Genomic DNA, 26,175 nt, shown 5'->3' on the forward strand with positions numbered 1-26,175 from the left:
TTATGGACGAGAGAGCTGCCTTGTTTAAATTCTGAAATAACTTTCTTATACTTTCCATATGCAGATGTTATCCTGTCTACAATAGCCTCTGGTGTTGGGAGTGTCCTCCCAGGTACTTCTCCCTCATTTTTATGTTTTTGTTTGTAATTGCCTTCTTTCTTATGGTGTAGTTAAATACAGGTCTCATTTCCTTTACCCATTTCTATTACTTTACACTAATTTGGATTGAATTCTAGCAACATTTATCTTCCCACTACTGCAATTTGTCAGTCTTCTTCAGTTATTACTCTCATTCACTTTGCATCATCTGCAAACATCGACATGTACGAGCTAACTCCCTCTGCGAGGTCATTTACATAACTAAAAAAAAAAGAGAGATCAATAGTCCTAGGATAGAGCTTTGTAGAACACCATTTTCCACTCCTCTCCAGTCTGACATTATATTTGACTATGACCGTTTGTGTCTTGTCCGTCAAGTGCTCCCAAATCCAGTCTAATGTTTTGTTTTTTTTGTTTTGTTTTTGACAGTCTTAAAAGATGCAGTGAAATAGTCAACTCATCCTTCCTTCTTTTCTTTTCTTATCTTATTTTTGTGACATCGAATTCAATCAAGTTAGCTGATGCCATATTGCTTTTCCGCTCCGTTCCGAGGCGTGTCATTAATTAAGTTACTGTAAGCTAATCAGAAAGAAAACTACATATGCATAATTTCAGTCTCAGGTGAAAACCGAAAACTACAATCAGAAATGAACAGGCCATAATTCTAATGCAGTTTTTCATATAAGATATTTAAACTATCCAATGGATTTGGTTAAATCTAAATATATTACAGTAAATCAATTATATAAAGAAATATAATTGAGTTATTCTGCATTAAAATCAGTGAAATGTAATTTAAATATAAAACCAGAAGAACATAAAAGTCGCATAATTAATAGATTATGATAGATTTAATTTCTGTAGAATTTTCCTCTTTAGCTTCTGACTAGATCTAATGCACTCCCTGATAATGTGTTAAATGCATGAAAGCTCTCGTTTTAAGAAGACCGCTTTCAGATCCTGTGTCCAAAACAGAATTAAATTGTTCATATTAAGCTTGGTTTTCTTGATAATCTTTGATTTAGATCAAATAATAATATATATTTTAAAGGAGTAAGACATGGCTGCAATATACTGGTCTGCGAAACGTTTGTATTCCTTTCATTGTTCATGATGCAGTGGAAGTAATTATCAAATGAAGACACCAAGCCGGGGAGACTATGTATCACGATGCAGCGGAAACTTGCCCGAGATGGCAATGAGGGCAAGTCTCCTTTCTAACAACGTGCTACTTTCTGTAAACTCAGGCTAGGTTACATTAGTTCCGGTTAGTTTTAGATTATGATATATTCGGTTAGTTTGGTTATGTTAGAATAGGTTATGTTAGGTTATATTACCTATTTTAGGCTAGGTTAGACTATGTTAGGCTAGTTTACTTATTTTAGATTAGGATATATTAGGTTATTTTAGGCTTTGCCAAGGTAAGATAGATTTGGTTAGTTAGTTATATACTTAGTTAGTTAGTTAAATACTAAGTGTTTGCCTAGTTAATTTATTTTGGGTTAGGTTGATTTGGCTATTTTAGGTTAGGAGAAAGTGCCAACTAGACCCGATATCCCCGCTTCAGTAAAGAATAAACAAATCATTTCCATAGTTTGGTCGTTAATTTTTTTTAATTGCGTCATTCACAATGATAAATCTTTGTTGCATAAAAAACGTAGTTTTACGTAATTCCTTACTTCCTAGAATTACATAAAAATTAAGGAATTAGATCGAATTATTATTTGTCTGTGGATATATTATAGACTTGGACGTATTAAATAGGTGTAGTTACAACAAGAACAGCTTCATAGCCTCCATGTGTGATATGATATACCAGCTAACACTGCGAAAGATGATACCAACCATCATGATTACGAGTCGTTAAAAAAGTTGAGTTAGAGTACCAGATGGTTTATGATAATCAACCTCCCAAGATGTCGAAGTGTTCGGCTTTTACTTGTATATCCTGATATGTGGGTTAGTTTTAACATGATATATAACATAAGACAGCATATTTAGCTCCTGAGTGGTCTTAGATTAACTGCACATTTGGGAAGCTCGTGTCAAAAGAAAATCAACATGTTGAAATTAAGTTTGATTTGTAAACATGTCAAAAGGAAGATACACTTAACACTGAAAAGATTGAAACGAGTTAACCAGATTCCCATTGTCAGTGTCCAGCTGCATCGTGTGATAATTTTAGCGCCTTGTGACGATCGCACTGTTTAAGTGAAAACATGTTTTTTGGTATGTTGATATACAGTTTTGAGATCAGTACGGGCCATAAGACATGTGTCTACTGATGACACTGTCATGGCAAACAGATAAATATTGTAAGGAAGCACACGATTGGTGGATCTGAAAGGCCTGTCCCGAGGCAAACAATACCCTGTAAGGGAACAGAGATAAACAAGGACATACCAGAGTCATACCTTGTAAAACATTGTAATTTGGGGTTATATTACCAACGATGAGGTTCATGCTCTCCTATTTTTACCAACAGTATCGAGCTTCAGCTCTTGGACACAGACTTTTTAACCACCGTTTGTTTAATGCAATGACTTACATCCTAACTCTTAGTCATACTAAGATATGCATCCAGGGATATGCATGCATGCATATCCCAGGATGTTTTCCAGCTTCCATTTGTTTGTCGAAATAAGGACTTAAACTATAATTGCGCCGCATATTTTAAATTGGTCTGACATGTGATGTACAAACTCCTAAGGGATTCCTTATAAAGATTTCTAAAGGCATATGTTATGTTGGTCAGCCTAGCATACACAGCTAAGGATATCCGCTCGATGGTTTCATGTGAAACATTAGGTTGGATATCACGCTGTGGTGGTTCCGAAGCATCATGTCCTCTAGGCCAGGACTCTGACCAGGTCTTGTTGACTGCAATATATATTTCATTCACCTTGGGCACCAGGTGCCTTGCACACCCGTTATCTAGTACGAGAGGCGGACCCTCTACCGACTGTACTATGGGCTAACCTTTATAAGAGAAGGTTCACAAGGCAACTAACAGGTGCCCAGACAGGAATTGCCAGACTCTGTGGCTACCGACTCCCCGGCCGACCGGGGAGCCGGTCGGCCGAGTGGACAGCACGCTGGACTTGTGATCCTGTGGCCCTGGGTTCGATCCCAGGCGCCGGCGAGAAACAATGGGCAGAGTTTCTTTCACCCTATGCCCCTGTTACCTAGCAGTAAAATAGGTACCTGGGTGTTAGTCAGCTGTCACGGGCTGCTTCTTGGGGGTGGAGGCCTGGTCGAGGACCGGGCCGCGGGGACACTAAAGCCCCAAAATCATCTCAAGATAACCTCAAGAAGATAACCACTCAAACACAGGAGTGGGAATACCAAGCCTTAAGTCATGACTTAGGGCGCGGTATTATGTATTATACACACACATTATATATATATATATATATATATATATATATATATATATATATATATATATATATATATATATATATATATATATATATATATATATATATATATATATATATATATATATATATATATAGGAGTACCACCTCTGGTGCAATGCAAGTGTAGGGACCCATAGCCTCGGGGAAGAAAATAAAGAGTACTCAGAGAAGACCTTGTGGATCCTCACTAAACACTTTGGTATTTTCTTCTCCTACCACCCCCTATTCTTTTAGTGTGTGTGTATATATGTCTAACTTTATTTTAAAATTTTATTTTATAATTTTTAAACATAAAATTCTTTATTTTAAAAAGGTCTTCTGCAGTTACTTCCATTCATATGTTCACTTATCCAATTTATACCCATTGTTTCGTGTTTTGTCTTGTGTTTGTCACCTCACCCAAAACTTTTGTACCATGTCACCTCATCCAATAGAGTATAAGTACGAAGAATTTGTTGGTAAATTAAGTCTTTGAAAATGTAATACGAATTACGAAACGCGTTCAGGCGTCAGACAATTAAAAATGAATTTTGGAGAATTGTTATTTTTATTACCACCAACAGTGAAGAAAAACATAAGAAATATTGAGAAAATTCGTGTTAGAATTATTTATCTTACCTTTTCGGTCATATTCAACAATATATATATATATATATATATATATATATATATATATATATATATATATATATATATATATATATATATATATATATATGTTCAATATCCTGAACCTAAAACAGAAACCACAATACCTCCAATAAAATTATATTACAAATCAACCATGCACAGTGAACATAAAAAAGAAGAAAGAATAATGAAAGAAATAATTCGTAAAGGAGTAAAAAGCATTACTCCTAACCAAAACAGACCTAATCATATTCTACAAAACAAAGAAGACTACCGACCTCCTTATTAAAAACAGCCCGAAGCCGACGGAGAACCTTTTACAGCAGTCAAGCGTTGTATACATGTACACCTGTCCTCATGAAGGATGTAACCTTCAATTAAGTACTTTAGGTATGACGTCGACCAAGCTGACGAGGCGTTTGACCTGTCATCTTCATTCCGATGCCCCCAGAAATCACATGAGACAAGCCCATGACATCACCCTAACAAGAGAAATGTTGAATAAAAACACTTGTATAACAGACAAAACCCAAGATGTAAGAAGATTACAAATTCTTGAAGCAATCTACATAAACAGTAGAACAACCTACCATAAATACTCAAATTACGGAACTATTCACTCTACCCACCATGAGAGTAAAGACAAGACCAGAGCGTCAAGATGCCAATATATATATATATATATATATATATATATATATATATATATATATATATATATATATAAATATATATATATATATATATATATATATATATATATATATATATATATATATATATATTGTATGTGTGTAATACATAATGTAATATAACAAGGAGCTGAGATGGGGGGAGGGGGTGCTGTTGGAAGGAGTGGAGTGGTTTATCCTAGACGTGAGATGATACGTAAGAATAAACAAAGGATTAAGTTTATGGCGTCTTGGTAGAAGTGCCCGTGTAGTATATCACTACTGTCGGCTGCTTCATATATCTTTACTGAAGAAGTGAAAGGCGCAGCGTCTTTGTTGCAAAAATACAAGTTAATTCTAATAAAAACAAAAGAATGATTAAATAACTAAATACAAAATGGCAGGAACGTTGATAGGCCAACGTAAACCGGTCAAGGAATTTAGAAGCGTATAAAGAGAAGTTCAAATAATGCAGAGAGAAACAGCACTAGATTGAGAGAAGGAACTCCACGTGCAAAGTATGCAAATTAGAAATGCATTTGAATAATTAGCCCTAGAACGTAACGCGCTGATGCGACTGATACGTTTTACTGACATTATGGGAAGCTGTCCACAAGTATTCCCGTATCCCAACAAGTGGCCAAGCCCCCACCTCAGTAGTACACTGAGGACTAAAGTATGTCCTGCGTACACGAGAAATTAGTTTATAGGAAATGAATACAAAAAATTTACTGGTATATTTAGCAGTAGGTACTGAATAATTAAATAATAAGTCCTACGTTCTCAAGTGCCAGTTACTTAATATTCCAGACGACATGAATGGCAGCAATGGCACTACAACATTAAATTAGCAATCAAACAGTTATTTCACTAGGCATCCATAAGTCACTGTTCCAGATAATGCAGAAACGATATTAAGGAACCTTAAGAACTAATATAGCACTTAAATTAAATGCCCTGAAAATATACTGTATACTCACTGAGAACTTAATGCACCAGTAAGCCTGGTCATAGACCGGGCCGCGAGGACATTGATCCTTGATTGATTAAAATTACGCCACCACAAGAGGTGGCACGGTATGAGTAGCTGGTTGATGTTTGGAGTGAATGTGATCTTTGGTCGTGTAACATGTTGAAGTGTGTCCGGGCCCTGGCCCCCGGAATCTTCAACAGGTAGTGAGGTAGCCAAGCAGTCCCTGGAAACCATCCCAGTTGAGTTTAGCACTCAACACTATTACAAGTAGAAATCACTCCACAAAAATATCACAGCATCAACAAGTGATCATTAGCAACATGCCTGATATATTAACCTAACCCCAACAAAGCGTCAGCCCTTCTCACCATGAAGTCACGACGCCAACTAAGTTGACAGCGCCGGTGGAGCTCGCTTCCAGATTACACAATGCCAGATCTACGTTAACTACTTTCTCTAATAAGATTTATACAGATCAAAAGTGGATATTGATATATGTAGAAGATACACTGCATCTCTAACCACCTCTACTCACACAGTGATACGAATAATACAGTGCTAGCGTTCCGAAACATAAACACAAGTCTGAAAGGTAATACAACCTGACACCATCGCATCAACGTCGACAAAACCAGTGAAAATTAACATTTCAAAGCATCAACGGCTGACTCAAATTGGCAAATATATATATATATATATATATATATATATATATATATATATATATATATATATATATATATATATATATATATATATATATATATATATATATACACACAGTGATGCTAACTTATTATCTGTACAAATGGAATGGACTGATGGTTGTTCCAAAATAGTTAATTCATATGCACGAAATCACATGCCACATGCAAAAATCCTAATAGGTTAATATAAGAATAGCAACTTTAGGAAAACAAGCATATGTAACTGCAACATTTACATACACTTATTAACTACCTTAATGCAATAGCCATTACGTAAATTAATAATGCGCAGATTCTACTTAACGTGTGTTTGAACGCGCTGAAGCCACTTAGCCAAGCCATCCTCTACTCATATCCATTACATCCAGCGGTCGACCCCACAGACACATTCATAAATTTTAACATGCCATGCTGTTCATTCAAAACGAATTTTATCAAATATAAATTAATATTAAATTATATTACCATATTATACATGTTAGGCATTAGTTAGGTTAGGTTATGTTTAGTGTGTAAACCGTTTTTCATTCATAAACAGAGGGTTTGGCAGGTGTATGGAATGGACTTTGGGTCTTCGTTTAGAGCCTGACTTAGCGTGCACATATTTGAACGCCCTGATGCCACTTGGCGAGTGTTTGAACGCGCTGTTGCTACTTGGAGTGTGTTTGAAAGTCGATGAAGCTACTTTGCGTTTGTTTGAAAGTCGCGGATGCTACTTGTCGTGTCTAGACGTGTTGATTCTACTTGGCGTGTGTTTGAACGCGCCGATGCTACATAGCGTGTGTTTGAATTAGCTGATGTTACTAAGCATGTGTTTGAAGAGTGATTACTGCCATGCAGCAGTAAATACTACCATGCAACAGTGATCACTGCCATGCGACATTGAGTATTGCCATGCGATATTGAGTATTGCCATGTTACTGTGAGTACTGTTATGTTACTGTGAGTACTGTAATGTTACTGTGAGTATTGCCCAGGATAGTGAGTAGTGCCACGCGGCAGTGAGCACTATCACGCGACAGTGAGTAGTGCCATGCTACAGTAGCTCAGTTATAATCCATTTCTCACCCGGTTTATACAAGAATTTTTAACTTTGCGTGAGCGGAATATACTGCGTGGCTAGTATTCCAGGTGGACCAGTGTAGTGTACCCAGTCACTCAGGGTACAGTGTACAACTGTGCCCAGTCACTCAGGGTACAGTGTACAACTGTGCCCAGTCACTCAGGGTACAGTGTAGTGTACCCAGTCACCCCTGGGTACAGGTAGTGTACCCAGTCACCCCTGGGTAGTGTAGTGTACACAGTCACAGGGAGAAGCAAAACTTATAGGGAGCGAAAAAATTCATGAACTAAAAACAAAATCACCTGACTTGTGCTCAATAAAAATATTTTTGGTCCATATTGGGCCTTCTAATAGAAAATTAGAAACTTTAACGAGAAGCAGGGAATAACTAGCTGCGATGGAAAAATTGCTAGCTTACGGATCAAATTATTAATTTCGGGACGGGGCGTGAAGAGCCAAATTATCATATTTTTACCACAGTGAAAATTATTAGAGGCTCCAGTTATTATAGGGGCAAGACTATAATATTTACGGGTCATCAATGTATTGCTTCCCAAGTAACTGGTCTCATACGGACCACGCAAGGACCCGTCCTCCGAGCAATGTTGCCACTTACCTTAGTCCTCCGAGCAATGGTGCCACTTACCTTAGACCTCCGAGCAATGGTGCCACTTACCTTAGACCTACGAGCAATGGTGCCACTTACCTTAGTCCTCCGAGCAATGTTGCTACTTACCTTAGTCCTCCGAGCAATGTTGCCACTTACCTTAGTCCTCCGAGCAATGTTGCCACTTACCTTAGTCCTCCGAGCAATGGTGCCACTTACCTTAGACCTCCGAGCAATGGTGCCACTTACCTTAGTCCTCCGAGCAATGGTGCCACTTACCGTTGTATTCCTGACGCCTGATCTTAGAATAATTTATTTTATGATCTCTCTCTCTCTCTCTCTCTCTCTCTCTCTCTCTCTCTCTCTCTCTCTCTCTCTCTCTCTCTCTCTCTCTCTCTCTCTCTCTCTCTCTCTCTCTCTCTCTCTCTCTCTCTCTCTCTCTCTCTCTCTCTCTCTCTCTCTCTCTCTCTCTCTCTCTCTCTCTCTCTCTCTCTCTCTCTCTCTCTCTCTCTCTCTCTCTCTCTCTCTCTCTCTCTCTCTCTCTCTCTCTCTCTCTCTCTCTCTCTCTCTCTCTCTCTCTCTCTCTCTCTCTCTCTCTCTCTCTCTCTCTCTCTCTCTCTCTCTCTCTCTCTCTCTCTCTCTCTCTCTCTCTCTCTCTCTCTCTCTCTCTCTCTCTCTCTCTCTCTCTCTCTCTCTCTCTCTCTCTCTCTCTCTCTCTCTCTCTCTCTCTCTCTCTCTCTCTCTCTCTCTCTCTCTCTCTCTCTCTCTCTCTCTCTCTCTCTCTCTCTCTCTCTCTCTCTCTCTCTCTCTCTCTCTCTCTCTCTCTCTCTCTCTCTCTCTCTCTCTCTCTCTCTCTCTCTCTCTCTCTCTCTCTCTCTCTCTCTCTCTCTCTCTCTCTCTCTCTCTCTCTCTCTCTCTCTCTCTCTCTCTCTCTCTCTCTCTCTCTCTCTCTCTCTCTCTCTCTCTCTCTCTCTCTCTCTCTCTCTCTCTCTCTCTCTCTCTCTCTCTCTCTCTCTCTCTCTCTCTCTCTCTCTCTCTCTCTCTCTCTCTCTCTCTCTCTCTCTCTCTCTCTCTCTCTCTCTCTCTCTCTCTCTCGCTCTCTCTCGCTCTCTCTCTCTCTCTCTCTCTCTCGCTCTCTCTCTCTCTCTCTCTCTCTCTCTCGCTCTCTCTCTCTCGCTTACCTTAGACCTCCGAGCAATGGTGCCACTTACCTTAGTCCTCCGAGCAATGGTGCCACTTACCTTAGACCTCCGAGCAATGGTGCCACTTACCTTAGTCCTCCGAGCAATGGTGCCACTTACCTTAGTCCTCCGAGCAATGGTGCCACTTACCTTAGACCTCCGAGCAATGGTCTAAGGTAAGTGGCAACATTGTCGCTCTCGCTCTCGCTCTCTCTCTCTCTTCCCCCCCCCCTCCCTCCCTTCCTCCTTCCCCTCACCTTCACTGTGAGACGCCCGTCCACCGCCGGTAATAACAGTGTGGCTATCGATCCATTAATTATACACTTTCATAATATAAACACCGCAAAAACTTCTTTCTATAATGGTCGTGAATCTTACGGTCTCCGTCTGGGCGATTTTGATTACATCACAATATACTAATTTTGATTGTCAGATCATACAGGGTTTGAACTCAAAATTAAAAATTACAAAAATAATCTAATGTACTGTTCATTATATTCTCCTCAACTGCCTTACACAACACGGAAAAGTCACAAAAAACATTAATGATAGAAATGTGAGCATTACCGACACCAACCAGAAAATTGAATTAATAATATAAAAGATAAAAAATACTTCCAACTTGCTCATGAAGAACTTTCCTGACACCAAACATAACCCTTTATGCAGACGAATGTTGTCTGTGCCAACGACCCGCTGCCTCTTAGGGTCCGGTGCATCCTCGGATCAGGTGCATCCTTGGGGCCACTGCAACCTGGGTCCCGCTGCCTCCTCGTACTCACTGCCTCCTCCAGCTCGCTGCGTTCTCGAGCTCGCTGCTCCCTCGGGCCCAGTGCATCCTTGGGGCCGCTGCGTCCCTGGGCCCACTGCAGCCTGGGTCCCGCTGCCTCGAGCTCGCTGCGTCCTCGGACCCGGTGTATTCTCGGACCCGGTGCAGCCTCAGGGCCGCTGCAGCCTCTGGCCCGCTGCAGCGTCAGACCCGCTGCAGCCTCAGGCTCGCTGCAGCGTCAGACCCGCTGCAGCCTCAGGCCCGCTGCAGCCTCAGGCCCGCTGCAGCGTCAGACCCGCTGCAGCCTCAGGCCCGCTGCAGCGTCAGACCCGCTGCAGCCTCGAGCCCGCTCCTGTCTCAAGCCTGCATTATTCTGAATGTTTAAAGTATAACATGTATAAAGTTTGTTTGTATTTATATAAGTGCTAGCTGACATAGGCTTTAGTGGCAATAAGTGACGCCGACAATCTTGGAGAAGGTTTCCCGGGAGGTGGAAACCTTGGGGAGGAGAAACAGCTGTCGCTGTGATGAGTCTGCCAGCCGCAAGCCCGGCCGGGTCAGGAAGGCCCTCAGTGCTGGTCAGGAAGAACTCTCAGGGCTACCTAGGGATTCTCAGGTGTGGCTAGGAGAGACTCTCAGGGCTGGCCAGAAGGGACTCTCAAGGCTGGCCAGAGGGAACTCTCAGGGCTGGTCAGGACTAGTTTCGCAGTTGCTCAACACTATGATAAAATCGTGGAAGCATTACTAGGAAAATAAAATGTAGATGTTATGTCCACAGATTTTGCAAAATATTTGATGTGATCGAGTGAAAGCCCATAAAAGGAGATCGGTAGGCATAACGGATAAAGTAGGACGGAAGATTTAAAAATTTTCTGTCAGAGTGTAGAGTAACAGTTAATCAAATAAAATTAAGTCCAAGCACAGTGGAAAGCTTTGTACACCATGGCACAGTTCCGGCACCACTGCTTTTCCTCATTGTCGTATCTGATATAGTCAAAAACACTAGTCACAGCTTCGTGTCACCACTTGCAGATGATGTACAAAGTAAGTAATTATCAAAAGAAGGCACCCAAACCGGGAAGGCTATGCAGCACCATCAAATGTGCGGAATAATCAGAGGGCGTTAAATATCACCAAGGATACCAATACGAGAACCGAAAAACATAAGACAAACGATATCAAAAGTATCCAATTCACCAAGGATTCTATCGAGAGACAAGTGACCGCGGGGGACCGTCGGAAAGCAAGACACCCTCGTCCTGGAAGTCAGGACATTCAACAAGGATATGCACGACTGTAAGAGGGACAATGCAATTTGGGCAATACGGAGCAAGGCGGCGCTCCATTAAGTGATCAACACATAACCTAGCCAGAGCCGTTTCTCATCGCCGGTTACGATGGCAGGAGGAAGGCCACGGGGACACATGATGTACAAAGCCAGCATGAAAATTACCTCTGTTGAAGACACTTGGGTTTGGTAGATTAAAAACATAAAACACATCCTTGCCAATCCTATTTAAATCACTGGTGCTGTCCCGCCTTGAGTGCTGATTTGAGTAGTGCTCTGTGCAAGACTTTTTGTGTAAGGACTTGGATACAGGAAAGTGGCAAAATATATTGAGGAGCCTACACTTTTCATGGAGTGTTCTTGTTGGAGACATATGGCTTGGATATGCCAGTTTGACCCCAGATGTTAAATACCTAGGCAGCCCAGCTCAGGGTTGCCTGGGGAGTCTCAGGCGTGGTCAAGAGGGACTCAGGGCTGGCTAGGAGGAACTCTCGGGCCTGGCCAGACGGAGGGCTACAGGAGTAAATAGATCTGCATGAATCTGCACATTTGCTTATGAATAAATCATTTTCATTTTGAAATAAAAGTTTTTGCAAGTGAATCTGTAGTGAAGAAGAGGGAGGGAGGGAGGGAGGGAGGTTGGAGTGGCGTGGAAGGTGTGGGAGGAGGGAGAGTGATGGTGGAGAAGTCAGATGCAGGGGATAAGAGCCTATCTCCACTCACCCTCGTCACCACTATTTTCTCCTCTCTTCTGTTGTTTTATCTAAAATCTTTTTTATCCCCCGCCTTATGGTAGGTACTGTCATAAATCTGTCTCTTATCTGTATTTGCATTTCTCTCTATATATCTTTCTCTCGTTCAGCACCTCATCTTGCTCTGAACTGCATCAGTCAGAAATTTAAATACAATGTGTCACAACATCATTTTACTTGAGGTAATATTCTTGCTGAAAATTGGCGAAAATGTGCAGCCATTTTTTATATGAACTTCTTGAATATATTTACAAATATTTTTTTGCATGCTAGCAAATGTTTTCTGCCAAAAATTAATCAATGTGTTTTGACCGGCGTGCAGATTCATACTAATAGTTTGTGATATAATAATAATAATAAATGGTTGTGGTGGGTGAGCAGCCGTGGACGGGCAGGCTGCGAGACACCCAGGCAGGCGACGCCCATGTCAGTTCAGGGCCCATTAGCAGGTATTTTTCAGCAGTTGGTGCCTAAGTGATAACACTACATCACTTAACGAGGTGGTATAAATGTGGAGATTGTATCTTAATTTGACGTATCATCGTGTCGAGGAGGGAAGAAGTCTTGAAAGGCGGGGCTTTTGGGTGGCAGGCAGGCGTGAAATTTGAGTGTGATGGCGTCGCCAGCTGGCCGCCAGCCTCTTCTGTCTGGCGCTGAAGGCTGTCTCACACGGGCTAATTCAAACTAATTACTTGTAAACTTTATCAAGTTAGTTTCACTTCATGTAATATGTGTTGGCTGGAATAATAGTTCCAGAGTGGTTATTGTGAATAACTCTCAATAGTGAGAGTAAATAACCCCCACTAAATGACCCCCGAGTCTCGTCCTCCTTTACCTCCGACGCCAGAGGTAATATTCCCACCCCAGCCGTCGGTGGCGAGCACTCTCCAGTGCAAGGTGTTTATATGGATTTGGATTGATTGATTGATGAAGATTAAGCTACCCAAAAGGAGGCACGGGCATGAATAACCCGTAAGTGGTGACCCTTTGGAGCCATTACCATTATCATTAGCTGATACTGGAGACTGGTGGAGGTGCGACTGCACCCGCGTGACGGGAGATGTCTCCCCCGTGTGGATTTGGAAAGACATCTGTCATATAATAGTCAGAGTTGTCAGTGGAGGTGCCCTCAAGCTTAACTGTGGGCTAGTTGATGTTCGACTGATCAGGTGGATCAGTCGAATTTAAGAGGACAATGAAATTGATCCAGAGACGAGTACCAACTGAACTTTGACTTGCACTGTGTGAGGGAGAATGTGACCGGTTTTACCTATATGTATACATATGCACTAAGTCAACGTTTACACGTATGTATATATTTGTTCATCTCATCCAAAACTGTTGCACCATATCACCTCACCCAAATGCGAGTATAAGTATGACGGATTAGCGTGTTTACAGGTTATAGTTGTGTGTGTGTAAACTAAAGTCTTTGAAAATGTAATAAGTTATTGCGAAACGCGTTCAAGCGTCGCGTCAGACTAGAAATAAAAATGAATTTTGGAGAATTGATTTTTCAATTACCATCAACAGTGAAAAGAAACATAAGAAATATTGAGAAAATTCGTATTAGAAATATTAATCATATATATATATATATATATATATATATATATATATATATATATATATATATATATATATATATATATATTCATATATATATATATTCATATATATATATATATTCATATATATATATATATATATATATATATATATATATATATATATATATATATATATATATATATGAAGAACAAACTGCATTAAACTATTTCGTGTATTTATGTACTCATAAAGGTGGGGAACGGGTATTGGTGGATGCAGTTTGGCTCGTTAGAGCTGCCCAGCCATGCCCGATTATATCTTAAACACGAGACGCGCGTCATTACATATTCCAGCCGATAATTGTGGTGGGCGGGAGAAGTATGCACCGCCAAACGTCAGTTTTGGCTGCCTATAAGGAAGGTGGGCTGGTTGGTGGTTTGGGTACGGGGAGCCCGGGCGCACCTTATCACCTAGCCAACCTATTAGTTCATCAGAATCTATTAAAGGTCATTATCCTACGGTACGTCTAGATTCTATGATAGAAGCTGAAGGAATATAACTTGTGGTTACCAGAGTGAGGGTATTTCAAGTATATCCTCACTTGTACATCTGTGCGGCACATATGCACACACACATCCTCTTGAAATATACTTTGCACCCGCAAGATAATGCATGTTTAGGGGGGTTGGTAAATTTTAATCTTCTTGTTTGATCAACTGTTCACTTAAGACAGTTAAGCAAGTCTCAGCTGTGTCTGGGCACAAGTGACAGGATGAAAAACCCAGCGGATTTTCTTTCTGTTTGGGGGGTGTTGTACATGCTACTACGGTGGTATGTTTACTCAAAGGATAAGTGACGCTACCCAATTTAAATGGTCCTTCCAGGAAAAAAAAATCAAACACACACACACACACACGAAGTTGATGCACTCACGTCAATGTTTGTGGATGATACAAATTTGACGAAGGGAGATAACACAGGAATTTTAATAAGATGAAAGATGACCAGGAGAGGTTTCTGGGATGGTCGAAGCAAAGGCTATTCGACTTCATCCCAGATAATGAGATATGATGAAGGGTGCAAGAAGACCCGTTGAACAATACAAAATGAACGGAATCTGAAACAGCAAAAACGAAGGACCTGGAAATTGGTAAGACCTGAATCCTAGCCCGGGAAGATCACATATGGTGGATATCATCAGCATATGTGAACCTAAGTTATGAGGTCTTGAGAATATTAATTGTTGACGTAATATACGAGGCTCTTCCTGGAATATGCCGCATTAACGTGGAGCATCCTTAATATGCCATAACGTAAAATTATAGGCGCCAAAAGATCACAAAATTACAAACTACTTAAGTCTTTATGGCGTTACTCTGTGCAATATTCGATCCTGAAATTTAACAACCAACTGACAGAGGGTGTGCTTGATGACTAAAGGAGCAGCAAAGCCTCCTGGGAGCACAACATGTCCCCCTGCAAGACGCCATCACCGCTCGCGCCATATTTGTCTACCATCAAGAGCACCATTAAAGGATGAAAGCTCCCACTTACCAGCTACACAGCTGCAATTAGTGCCCTTTGCCCTGCGAAAGCACGCCTCTTGAACTCCTCCACCCCACTCATGCACTCTCTGTACCTCTCGCACCCCACTCATGCACTCTCTGTACCTCTCGCACCCCACTCATGCACTCTCTGTACCTCTCACACCCCACTCATGCACTCTCTGTACCTCTCACACCCCACTCATGCACTCTCTGTACCTCTCACACCCCACTCATGCACTCTCTGTACCTCTCGCACCCCACTCATGCACTCTCTGTACCTCTCGCACCCCACTCATGCACTCTCTGTACCTCTCGCACCCCACTCATACACTCTCTGTACCTCCCGCACCCCACTCATACACTCTCTGTACCTCTCACACCCCACTCATACACTCTCTGTACCTCTCGCACCCCACTCATGCACTCTGTACCTCTCACACCCCACTCATACACTGTACCTCTCCACCCCACTCATGCACTCTGTACCTCTCACACCCCACTCATGCACTCTGTACCTCTCCACCCCACTCATACACAAACCTACATATGTGTCTACCACCCTACACATGTCTACTACTCTACACGTTACTACTCTACACATGTGTCTACAGTATACATATTTACCACTCTATACACGTGTTAAGAGTGGTAGACACATGTTAACTCTCAATGTTTGGATCTATTTTTGTTATTTTCCAAAACATTTTTTCACGATACTAATAATTTATACTTTATTATTTGTTTAACTCCTCGTCAACATATATTATTTTGTCTATATTTTGTATATTGTTCTTAATGCTTTTTAAAGCTTATATATATATATATATATATATATATATATATATATATATATATATATATATATATATATATATATATATATATATATATAAATATAAATATAATATATTATAAGTGGTGTGATAAGGAGTATATGGAGAGGTGAGGAACAGTAAGATGCTTGTGATAACATTTTGTGTTGCATGTTTCAGACCCAACGTGTGTGGCTCTCGTCACCGACCCTTCTGTTGCCCGGGCTGGCAACAGAAGACTGGCAACAACCTGTGTATCATACGTGAGTATACCTCTTCCCTCTCTTGCTCATTGTGGCCAAGTTTATAATGCATGAGTGTGACGGACTCATGTATTTGCCTCCTCCTGTTACTCATTGTGGCCAAGTGTTGAGTGTGATTCTCGGGACGTATCCTTGTTGCTTGGGCTAACATGGGCTCTGTGTACATTATATGCGTTACTCTCGTATCCGGAGTGCTCCTTGTACATTGTAAACGTTTCGTTGCTCGTATCCTAAGTGCTCCCTCTAAATGGTGGATGCTAGACTTAGTACGCACTAAATGTGTAGTGTGTACACAATTGGACTCGCATTTTGTGGTGCTTATTTGCAACCCAGTGAGCCTTGTGGATAGTTTAGAATCTGTCTGTCTGAGTCCATTTCGAGTGAAACGTCCCACAGAATGCCGGTGTGGACCGGGCACGTGTTTGTGAAGGTTATTCCAACACATGTCAGCTTTTATATATATTGTGCATGCAATTTAATGTCCCGAGCATTATTTTTGATCTCCAAATTGTCCTTTTGCATTGAGCAGTAGTATTAGCCAGCCGTTATTGCTGAGGTGGTCATAATTACCAGTGCTAAAGTTAGGTTGTGTTATGTTCCCTGACCACTGTCAGCAAGAGACAGTACTGTGCCTAGATTTGCCTATAAACCCTCGTAAAGTAAAGACAATTATCCCAATTCTACATGTAAATACATTTTCGTTTTATGTTCTAAATTTAGTGCATAAATTTGTATGTTAAGCACTTGGTATTTCAGGAAATCCGTTCTCCCTCATATTAGACTTTGCTGGCTCGGTCCCATAAAAGGATCCTCCGTCATATACTAGCCCTATTAAATAATTAAATTTAGTTGAACCGATTACCGTGGTTTCCCTGCACCACCAGGTAGAGATCAGACACGATGTATAATCTAGCAAGATCTCCTCAAGATCTTGTGCCGTCGCTCTATGCATTTTACACTGTTGATAATTACCGTGAGCGGCTTGCACACCAGTCCTAGTCTACATGCACACAGTAGTGGTCCGAACTTTAAGTAATCTCGGACACTTGTACATTATGAGCGATGCTCTCGTTATCCAGAGTACTTTTTGTACATTATGAGCGTTGTTCTCGTTATCCGGAGTGCTTCTTGTACATTATAAGCATTGCTCTATCTTAAAGGCTTTTTGTACATTATAAGCATTGCATTCTTTATCCAAAAAGCTTCTTGTACATTATGAGCGTTGATCGTGTTATCCGGAGCTCTATAATTCTGCACTGATGCACACCCTGAAGTTAATCACTTCAAAACCACTATGTAATTGGTGCTATTATATACTTATCCATGGTTAGGATAGGTTAGGTTTCATTACATTAGTTATGCTAATACGGTGTATTATTTTCAAACATTTGAAATGTGAAAATGTTAATTATCTTTAGGATTTAATTGATAGAAAACCAAGTTCTTTGAGCCGTTTCAGAGAAAACTAGTTAAGTATAGACTTATTATATTTTAAACTAACGATTTATAATACAATACAGTTATAACTGGAAGCATTTCCATGTGTAAATGTCGTTTTCTGTTAAGGATAAAGGTTCACTTACCAGTTTATAAATAGACTATTATTGGACCCATAATATGCTTTCAGACCATCACAAATACATAGATAACTATCCAGTTGGTGAGTTGGTGTGAGAATGGGTTTGGTGTCTCGTGGTAATCACTTTACCCAGAGGACAGAGTCCATTATGAGCGCTGCTCTCTTTATCCGGAGCGGTCCTGTACATTATGAGCGCTGCTCTCTTTATCCGGAGCGGTTCTGTAGATTATGAGCGCTGCTCTCTTTATCCGGAGCGGTCCTGTACATTATGAGCGCTGCTCTCTTTATCCGGAGCGGTTCTGTAGATTATGAGCGCTGCTCTCTTTATCCGGAGCGGTTCTGTACATTATGAGCGCTGCTCTCTTTATCCGGAGCGGTTCTGTAGATTATGAGCGCTGCTCTCTTTATCCGGAGCGGTTCTGTACATTATGAGCGCTGCTCTCTTTATCCGGAGCGGTTCTGTACATTATGAGCGCTGCTCTCTTTATCCGGAGCGGTTCTGTACATTATGAGCGCTGCTCTCTTTATCCGGAGCGGTCCTGTAGATTATGAGCGCTGCTCTAATTATCCGGAGCGGTTCTGTACATTATGAGCGCTGCTCTCTTTATCCGGAGCGGTTCTGTACATTATGAGCGCTGCTCTCTTTATCCGGAGCGGTCCTGTAGATTATGAGCGCTGCTCTCTTTATCCGGAGCGGTTCTGTACATTATGAGCGCTGCTCTCTTTATCCGGAGCGGTTCTGTACATTATGAGCGCCGCTCTCTTTATCCGGAGCGGTCCTGTAGATTATGAGCGCTGCTCTCTTTATCCGGAGCGGTCCTGTACATTATGAGCGCTGCTCTCTTTATCCGGAGCGGTTCTGTACATTATGAGCGCTGCTCTCTTTATCCGGAGCGGTCCTGTAGATTATGAGCGCTGCTCTCTTTATCCGGAGCGGTTCTGTAGATTATGAGCGCTGCTCTCTTTATCCGGAGCGGTTCTGTACATTATGAGCGCTGCTCTCTTTATCCGGAGCGGTTCTGTACATTATGAGCGCTGCTCTCTTTATCCGGAGCGGTTCTGTACATTATGAGCGCTGCTCTCTTTATCCGGAGCGGTTCTGTACATTATGAGCGCTGCTCTCTTTATCCGGAGCGGTCCTGTACATTATGAGCGCTGCTCTCTTTATCCGGAGCGGTCCTGTACATTATGAGCGCTGCTCTCTTTATCCGGAGCGGTTCTGTACATTATGAGCGCTGCTCTCTTTATCCGGAGCGGTCCTGTAGATTATGAGCGCTGCTCTCTTTATCCGGAGCGGTTCTGTAGATTATGAGCGCTGCTCTCTTTATCCGGAGCGGTTCTGTACATTATGAGCGCTGCTCTCTTTATCCGGAGCGGTTCTGTACATTATGAGCGCTGCTCTCTTTATCCGGAGCGGTTCTGTACATTATGAGCGCTGCTCTCTTTATCCGGAGCGGTTCTGTACATTATGAGCGCTGCTCTCTTTATCCGGAGCGGTTCTGTACATTATGAGCGCTGCTCTCTTTATCCGGAGCGGTTCTGTACATTATGAGCGCTGCTCTCTTTATCCGGAGCGGTTCTGTACATTATGAGCGCTGCTCTCTTTATCCGGAGCGGTTCTGTACATTATGAGCGCTGCTCTCTTTATCCGGAGCGGTTCTGTACATTATGAGCGCTGCTCTCTTTATCCGGAGCGGTTCTGTACATTATGAGCGCTGCTCTCTTTATCCGGAGCGGTTCTGTACATTATGAGCGCTGCTCTCTTTATCCGGAGCGGTTCTGTACATTATGAGCGCTGCTCTCTTTATCCGGAGCGGTTCTGTACATTATGAGCGCTGCTTTCCATCATTGCGTCGAAATTTTTTAATGGGAATGTATATTAGCAGCTCTTTAGTTTACTTACTTAGAATCAAGGGGCAACTTTAATACAGAATGGCATGGAGGAATGCAGGGAAACTCCCAACACAGCATGCAATGAGAAAATTTAATGACTCAGAATTAATTAGTGGGAAAATTAGCTAAACACCAAAATAAATCAATATGAACTTTATTCAATAAAGGACACGAAAAATATATCCTAACTGATAATAAATCATAAACGAGGCAATTGGTATGGTATCCACTGACAGCACATGAACACTCAAAAAGCACATTACCTTTATCCCTGCAATTACCAGCCAAAGATGTTGCTGGCTCTCCCTCTAGGGACCTGGTGGACTACCTCAGTTCACAACTCCAAATCACACAAACTAAAATTAAGTTCAACAACCTCCAAGTGGAGAATGGCTCCTTCCACAACTATCCTAGTTACCGGGGTTCCTGCCATTTATTTAGCCAGCAGCCCATTCCAAAACTAGGCCTGGGTACTGGCACTCTGGCCAATAATGATTTGGCCCTTATCTCTAGGCAATCATGACCCCTGGGTCAACTTTGCCTGCTTCGAAGAGGTATATTTCACCCCCGTAGGGAAGAGGGCTGGGGAAGAGGAGACGCACAGGCCTAAGACGGTCTCACTGACTCCAACAGCTTATGGCCGGTGAGGGGGGGAGGGGAGGAAGGGGGAATGGAAGGGGACAGTGGTAGACTCCAGTTTGAACGTTACAGTGAAGCCAGGCTCTGCCTGTACACCAGTGGGGAAGCCAGGCTCTACCTGTACACCAGTGGGGAAGCCAGGCTCTACCTGTACACCAGTGGGGAAGCCAGGCTCTACCTGTACACCAGTGGGGAAGCCAGGCTCTACCTGTACACCAGTGGGGAAGCCAGGCTCTACCTGTACACCAGTGGGGAAGCCAGGCTCTACCTGTACACCAGTGGGGAAGCCAGGCTCTACCTGTACACCAGTGGGGAAGCCAGGCTCTACCTGTACACCAGTGGTGAAGCCAGGCTCTACCTGTACACCAGTGGTGAAGCCAAACTCTACCTGTACACCAGTGATGTACATGGACTAGACACAGACAAGCATACGTTTATCCTGCAGTGTGTAGCTTATAGGGCATAATTGTAGAGGAAGGCGAGAGATTATGCGCTGGCGGCCTCCCTCGTTGACCAATATGGCCTGGTGAGGCCGCTCGCCCGTCTCCTACCTTTAAAAATGCTCATAACATGACTGCATCGTTATGGTGTTCCGCGCCGACCTTCCCTGGAGAAAGTGCGCCATAGATCTTAAAAGAGAAACAGGGCGAGAATTTTTTCAATTGAGAAACATCAACAAAAATCACTCGAGATAATTTAACACGTAATTCCTAGATTTACTTAACTGGTAGTTATTTTCCTCTTGCGGCAATAACGCTTAGAACCGTTTATATGGGTATGGAAGATTTTGTGTTCCTGCTACTGATCGCCTGGAACCCATGGTGTGATGGGATCCATGCTGGGAGCCGCATACTGAAGGATTGGTCTTACATATGTGGTATACAAGGTTCTAAATGATTCCTTACAGAAGTTTCTAAAGGCAGTTCTGATGTTAGCCAGTCTTGCATACGCCGTTGATAATATTCTTTTGATGTGGGCTACAGGTGACAGGTTTGGCGTCATATCAACTCCTAGATCTTTCTGTGTCCTTTTTTGTGGAGGACTTCATCTCCCATTCAGTAGGTACTCTGTGTCTGGCCTGTTTCCTCCATCTAGTTTCATTAACATACATATACTTGGGTTGAACTTTAGTAGCCACATGATGGACCATTACTTCAGTTGGTCGAGGTCATCTTGAAGCTTCTTGCTTTCTTGGTTTTAATCCTCCTCATAATTTTGGCATCATTAGCAAACAATGAGAGAAACGAGTGGGTGCGTGCGTGCTCTCACCTAATTATACTTAAATGTTCTTGCAGGGTTGAACGCTGTCTTGTGAGCTGTGTGGTGACTCTTGACCCTATTGTTTCTTATCTTCTTTTGAAGCTATTTATTATATTAGCTTTTTCTATCTCTTCTTGTCCACTCTAGTTGCTTATCCATATTGCATAATGTTCTTTCTAACATCACTGTGACTCATCGGTACCTCAATCATGCAGACATTCTCCAACGTTTCACCTGGTCTTACACTGAATATATCGAATTTATCAATTCTCCTGAGAATCTTGTATATCGTAATCATATCTCAGCGCCACAGTTATATCTGCCCACGATGCTTTTAATGTCTTTTTAAAGAAGTGGTCTGGTGCTGGGTTTTCAGGCTTTCAACCTGTACTATGATTACCAGATAATTTGTGTTCATTATATATAATGATCGAACGTATATAGCATAATCTAAGTGAGGTCTAACAGCAACAGCAAAGATTAAAAAAAATCAACTACTTTCACATTTGTATTACTACTTAATAAAACCAAGAAAGCTTTTCGTATCTGATAAATGTAAGTATAGGTTGGTGAGTGTTGAGACTGGTCTGGGGCCTTGGGAGGAACAGTGTTGGATCTTAGTAATCTTAAGTGGCACACCTTGGAGGAGACTGGCAGACAGCCTTGAGTATTAGTACAGTCTTACTCCAATAGACGGCCTTGCCCCATAATTCCTTCTCATAATAAACAAGTCTGGGTGAGGGATGGAGTGGGGTGGGTTGGGGGGGTAGTCTCGTCTTGTCTTGAGTTACGCCTTCAGTGGTAGTCGTCGGCGTCTAGGTGTACCCTCGTGGACGCCTTGGGGATAGCTAAGGAGGCATGCACCAAGGTGTACCTCAGGGTACCTTGGAGGACGACTAAGGATGCATGCACCAAGGTGTACCTCAGGGTACCTTGGAGGACAACTAAGAAGGCATGCACCAACTGACTTACGTTATTGGAAGTCTGTGATACTTGAGACTCTGATTTTGACTGGGTCACGGCACATGCTGGGTACATTACCTTGACCTCAGAATCTGTCCATGCCATAATTACCTCTGGTTTAGTTAGCATTATGGGGTGGTGATCTCTTTTAACTCAATTACCAGCAAGATCATTCCCCACAATTAGATCTAAACCAGCAACTGGTAATTCAGGACTAACACCTACTAAACTTTTGCCTTTAATAAAATCACACTCAAGGTTTACTTCCCTCAGTAAACCACAGTCTGGAAATCTCCAGTGATTCTCTGTATAATTATTACCTCCCCAGTCTCTGTAGACTGTATATATAATAAAAAAAACTCTAATAGTAAAGATTGGGATGCTCCTGTATCCGTCAAAATTTTAACATCATGCCACAAACCATTTGGACACTTTAATTTCTCATTTGATATAAAATCTCCAAAATGATTTATAGCAAGTGCTTTTTTCCCCATTATTTTTGCTACACCTTGCCACAAATGCTTATTTTTGCTAGCTCTGAAGAGGTTAGAAGTGACTTCTTCCCTTCTTCCCTCATCTCACACACTGTGAGTGCCATATGCCTCTTTTCTGGGTGAAGAAACCAACAACTCTTTACAACATGTCCCTTTTTATGGCAGTAGGAACACTGTTTCAACTCTGGGTGAGGTTTATTACTGGCGTGAACCTCTTTGGGTTTCATATTACTCCATTTACCACCTGGCACCTTTCCTTGACCTGCTGTTGGGTACATGTGGCACCCAAATCTGACTGAGGAGTTTATTGCTTGACCAGATCCTTGTCTATTTGATTGAGTTTTATTTGTAAAAATTATTTTATGAATCAACTCATATTCATCTGCTAATTTAGCCAACTCATAAATATCTCTGGGTAATTTATCTGCCAAATATAAAACCACATTAGAAGGAATGCGAGATAAAAATTCTTCTACCAAAAGTAAATTTTTAAGAGAGTTCAGATCCTTAATTTTTTCAGCATCTAACCATTTAATAAATATATCATATTTCTCTTGTGCAAATTCTATCAAAGTTTGACCTGGGACTCGTCTCAGTTGTCTAAACTTTTGTCTATAAGCCTCAGGAACAAGTTGATAGGCAGTAAGGATGGCTGCCTTTACCTTGCCATAGTCAAAACTATCATTCAAAGGCATAGCTGCAAATATCCTCTGTGTCTTCCCCACCAACTGACCTTGAAGAAGATACCCATTGTGTTTCAGGCCATTCCATACTCTGTGCCAACTTTTCAAAATGAGTGAAAAACTGGTCTGTCTGTCTCACAGAATAGAGGAAACTTAACATTTTTGTTAACCTTTAACTGCCCAGGTGATATAATTCCCAATTCTGCTAGCCGAATCTCTGAATCTATTTTTTCAGAGCTTGCTCCACTTCTAATCTCTTCATAGGTAGTTCTATTTCTAACTTCTTCTGTTCTTAATAATAATAATAATAATAATAATAATAATAATAATAATAATAATAATAATAATAATAATAATAATAATAATATGTAATTTAGGAAAAGTACATACATAGATGCAGAGTTACAAACATTCTGATTAATTTATAGATAGAGGTAGTACATACAATACCTAAAGCCATTAGTACGCATAGCGTTTCGGGCAACTTGAGCTTGCTCTGCCTCTAGCCTCTTCTGAGCTTGCCCTGCCACAAGCTGCAACTGCCTTAGTTCCAATTCTGCCTGCCACCTAGTCTGAGTATCTACATTTCCTGTAGCTACAACATTTGTACCACTGATGGACGGGGACTGCTTTAATATTTCCTGTGAGAGAATTTGCTCATCTATATATGTATTTGTATTTATATATTTTAAAAATGTATTTTTAATATTGTCTAGGGGTATAAAAACTTGAGCCAAGGGGAATTCAAGGTGTAGCAAAACAACCTAGTAGATGAATGACACAATGTATATTAATAACACACGCGACATTACATAACCTATTTCACTCCTTACAATTCAAGGTCATTTTGAAGGAACACATGAAAAAATAATCGTCCTAACGGGCTTTAGGCGATTATTATTGCTCCCTATCGCTTTGAATCCACAGCTGGAACTGGGTACACAGCCACCACACCTATCAACCGGTGACACACACAAATATATATATATAAACCCCTAGGAAACCTGGACTCTCCCTCAAAAATACTGCTCAGAAGACTGTCAGTGTACTCTACCCTTCCTTGCAATCCTGATACTATTATACAAAGGCTTATCTGATTGATAAGGGCTGGAAAATTTCCTCAGAAAGCAAGGACATCGTCAGCGTTTCTCCTCGCGTCAGGTCAAGATGGCGTCCACCCCTCTTGCGTCATCGCCCCTTAATACTCTATTCTTTAACGTTTCCAATCAAACCCTTTATTGATTTCATTTACCATATTCGCCACGCAGGTTTTTTGTTTGAGTCCATTTTTCCTTCACATAGTTTTGCTATTCCAATACACGTTATTCCTAAACAATCTCCAGCTGAAGGGCACTACTTTTACTTGCGGAGTAATAATATAGTCACTTGCGGTCTTCCAGTTATGAGCTGCAGATTTACTTCAAGAAAACACTCCCCCAATCCACTCCTTTAATGGAAACTAACCTCCACAGGAGATAAGATTCGTAACATTTGGTTCAGTTCTTGTACCCATTATGTGGTTCTGTAACCCTTCCACCCCCACCCTTACCAAGATGGGTATGGGGTGCACAATAAATGACTGACCTCGAAAACCACTGCTTTTAAAGTCTCATATGATGCTGAGGGAGTTTATCCCAAGCGCGCACTTCTTGCCTTTGTGCGGTTATCCGCCACTGTATTATATTTATTATATATGAGATAGTTTGCCCGTGCATAATGTTGCATAGATCCACCCGCGAGATTAACAGCCTTATAAGGAACGGGTAACGTAGAACGGAATAACCAGAGATGTCCATTATCAGTTTATCCAGAGGCCATTATAAGGTAAACAATTAAGTGGAGTATTGTGCCTGTGGATGAGAGACAAGTGTGTCGTGAGTGAGTACTGAACCGTGACAAGATTAACTTCCAGCGCTGTCAACTAGACAACACCGTATCATGTTAATTTAAACACATTTTAAACATTTGAGGCTGTGAGAAGAGACGTAAGCATACACTGATTGTTACTCATTACAGCACCTGTATCTATTACACCGTCCTGTACACTTACAGCGCCCAGTATCTATTACAGTACCCAGTACACTTTACAGCACCTTGCACTCAATACAGGACCCTGTACTCAATACACGGCCCTATACTCAATACAGGACCCTGTACTCAATACACGGCCCTATACTCAATACAGGACCCTGTACTCAATGCAGCACCCTGTGCTCTTTGAAGCCCGTCCCTTTTGTTGACAAGGGGGTGTTCTGCTTAACAAGAACACCCCATCTGTGCTGTGCTTGCTTTCAGGCTGCTTGTTGCTGCCTCTTTGACCTTCTGTTGA

At 41.6% G+C, this 26,175-nt stretch overlaps 1 protein-coding gene across 1 annotated transcript in view; it reads left to right on the forward strand.

The window, feature by feature from the left end:
- LOC138363054 (uncharacterized) overlaps positions 1-26,175 on the forward strand; it is a 120,030-nt gene that overhangs the window by 68,580 nt on the left and 25,275 nt on the right. Inside the window, exon 2 of the mRNA XM_069321900.1 lies at positions 16,253-16,335. Within this exon, the coding sequence (XP_069178001.1) occupies positions 16,253-16,335 (83 nt within the window). The remainder of the gene's footprint in view (positions 1-16,252; positions 16,336-26,175) is intronic.

This window comes from Procambarus clarkii, chromosome 10 (genome assembly GCF_040958095.1).
Source record: "Procambarus clarkii isolate CNS0578487 chromosome 10, FALCON_Pclarkii_2.0, whole genome shotgun sequence".
Classification (NCBI taxonomy): Eukaryota; Metazoa; Arthropoda; class Malacostraca; order Decapoda; family Cambaridae; genus Procambarus; species Procambarus clarkii.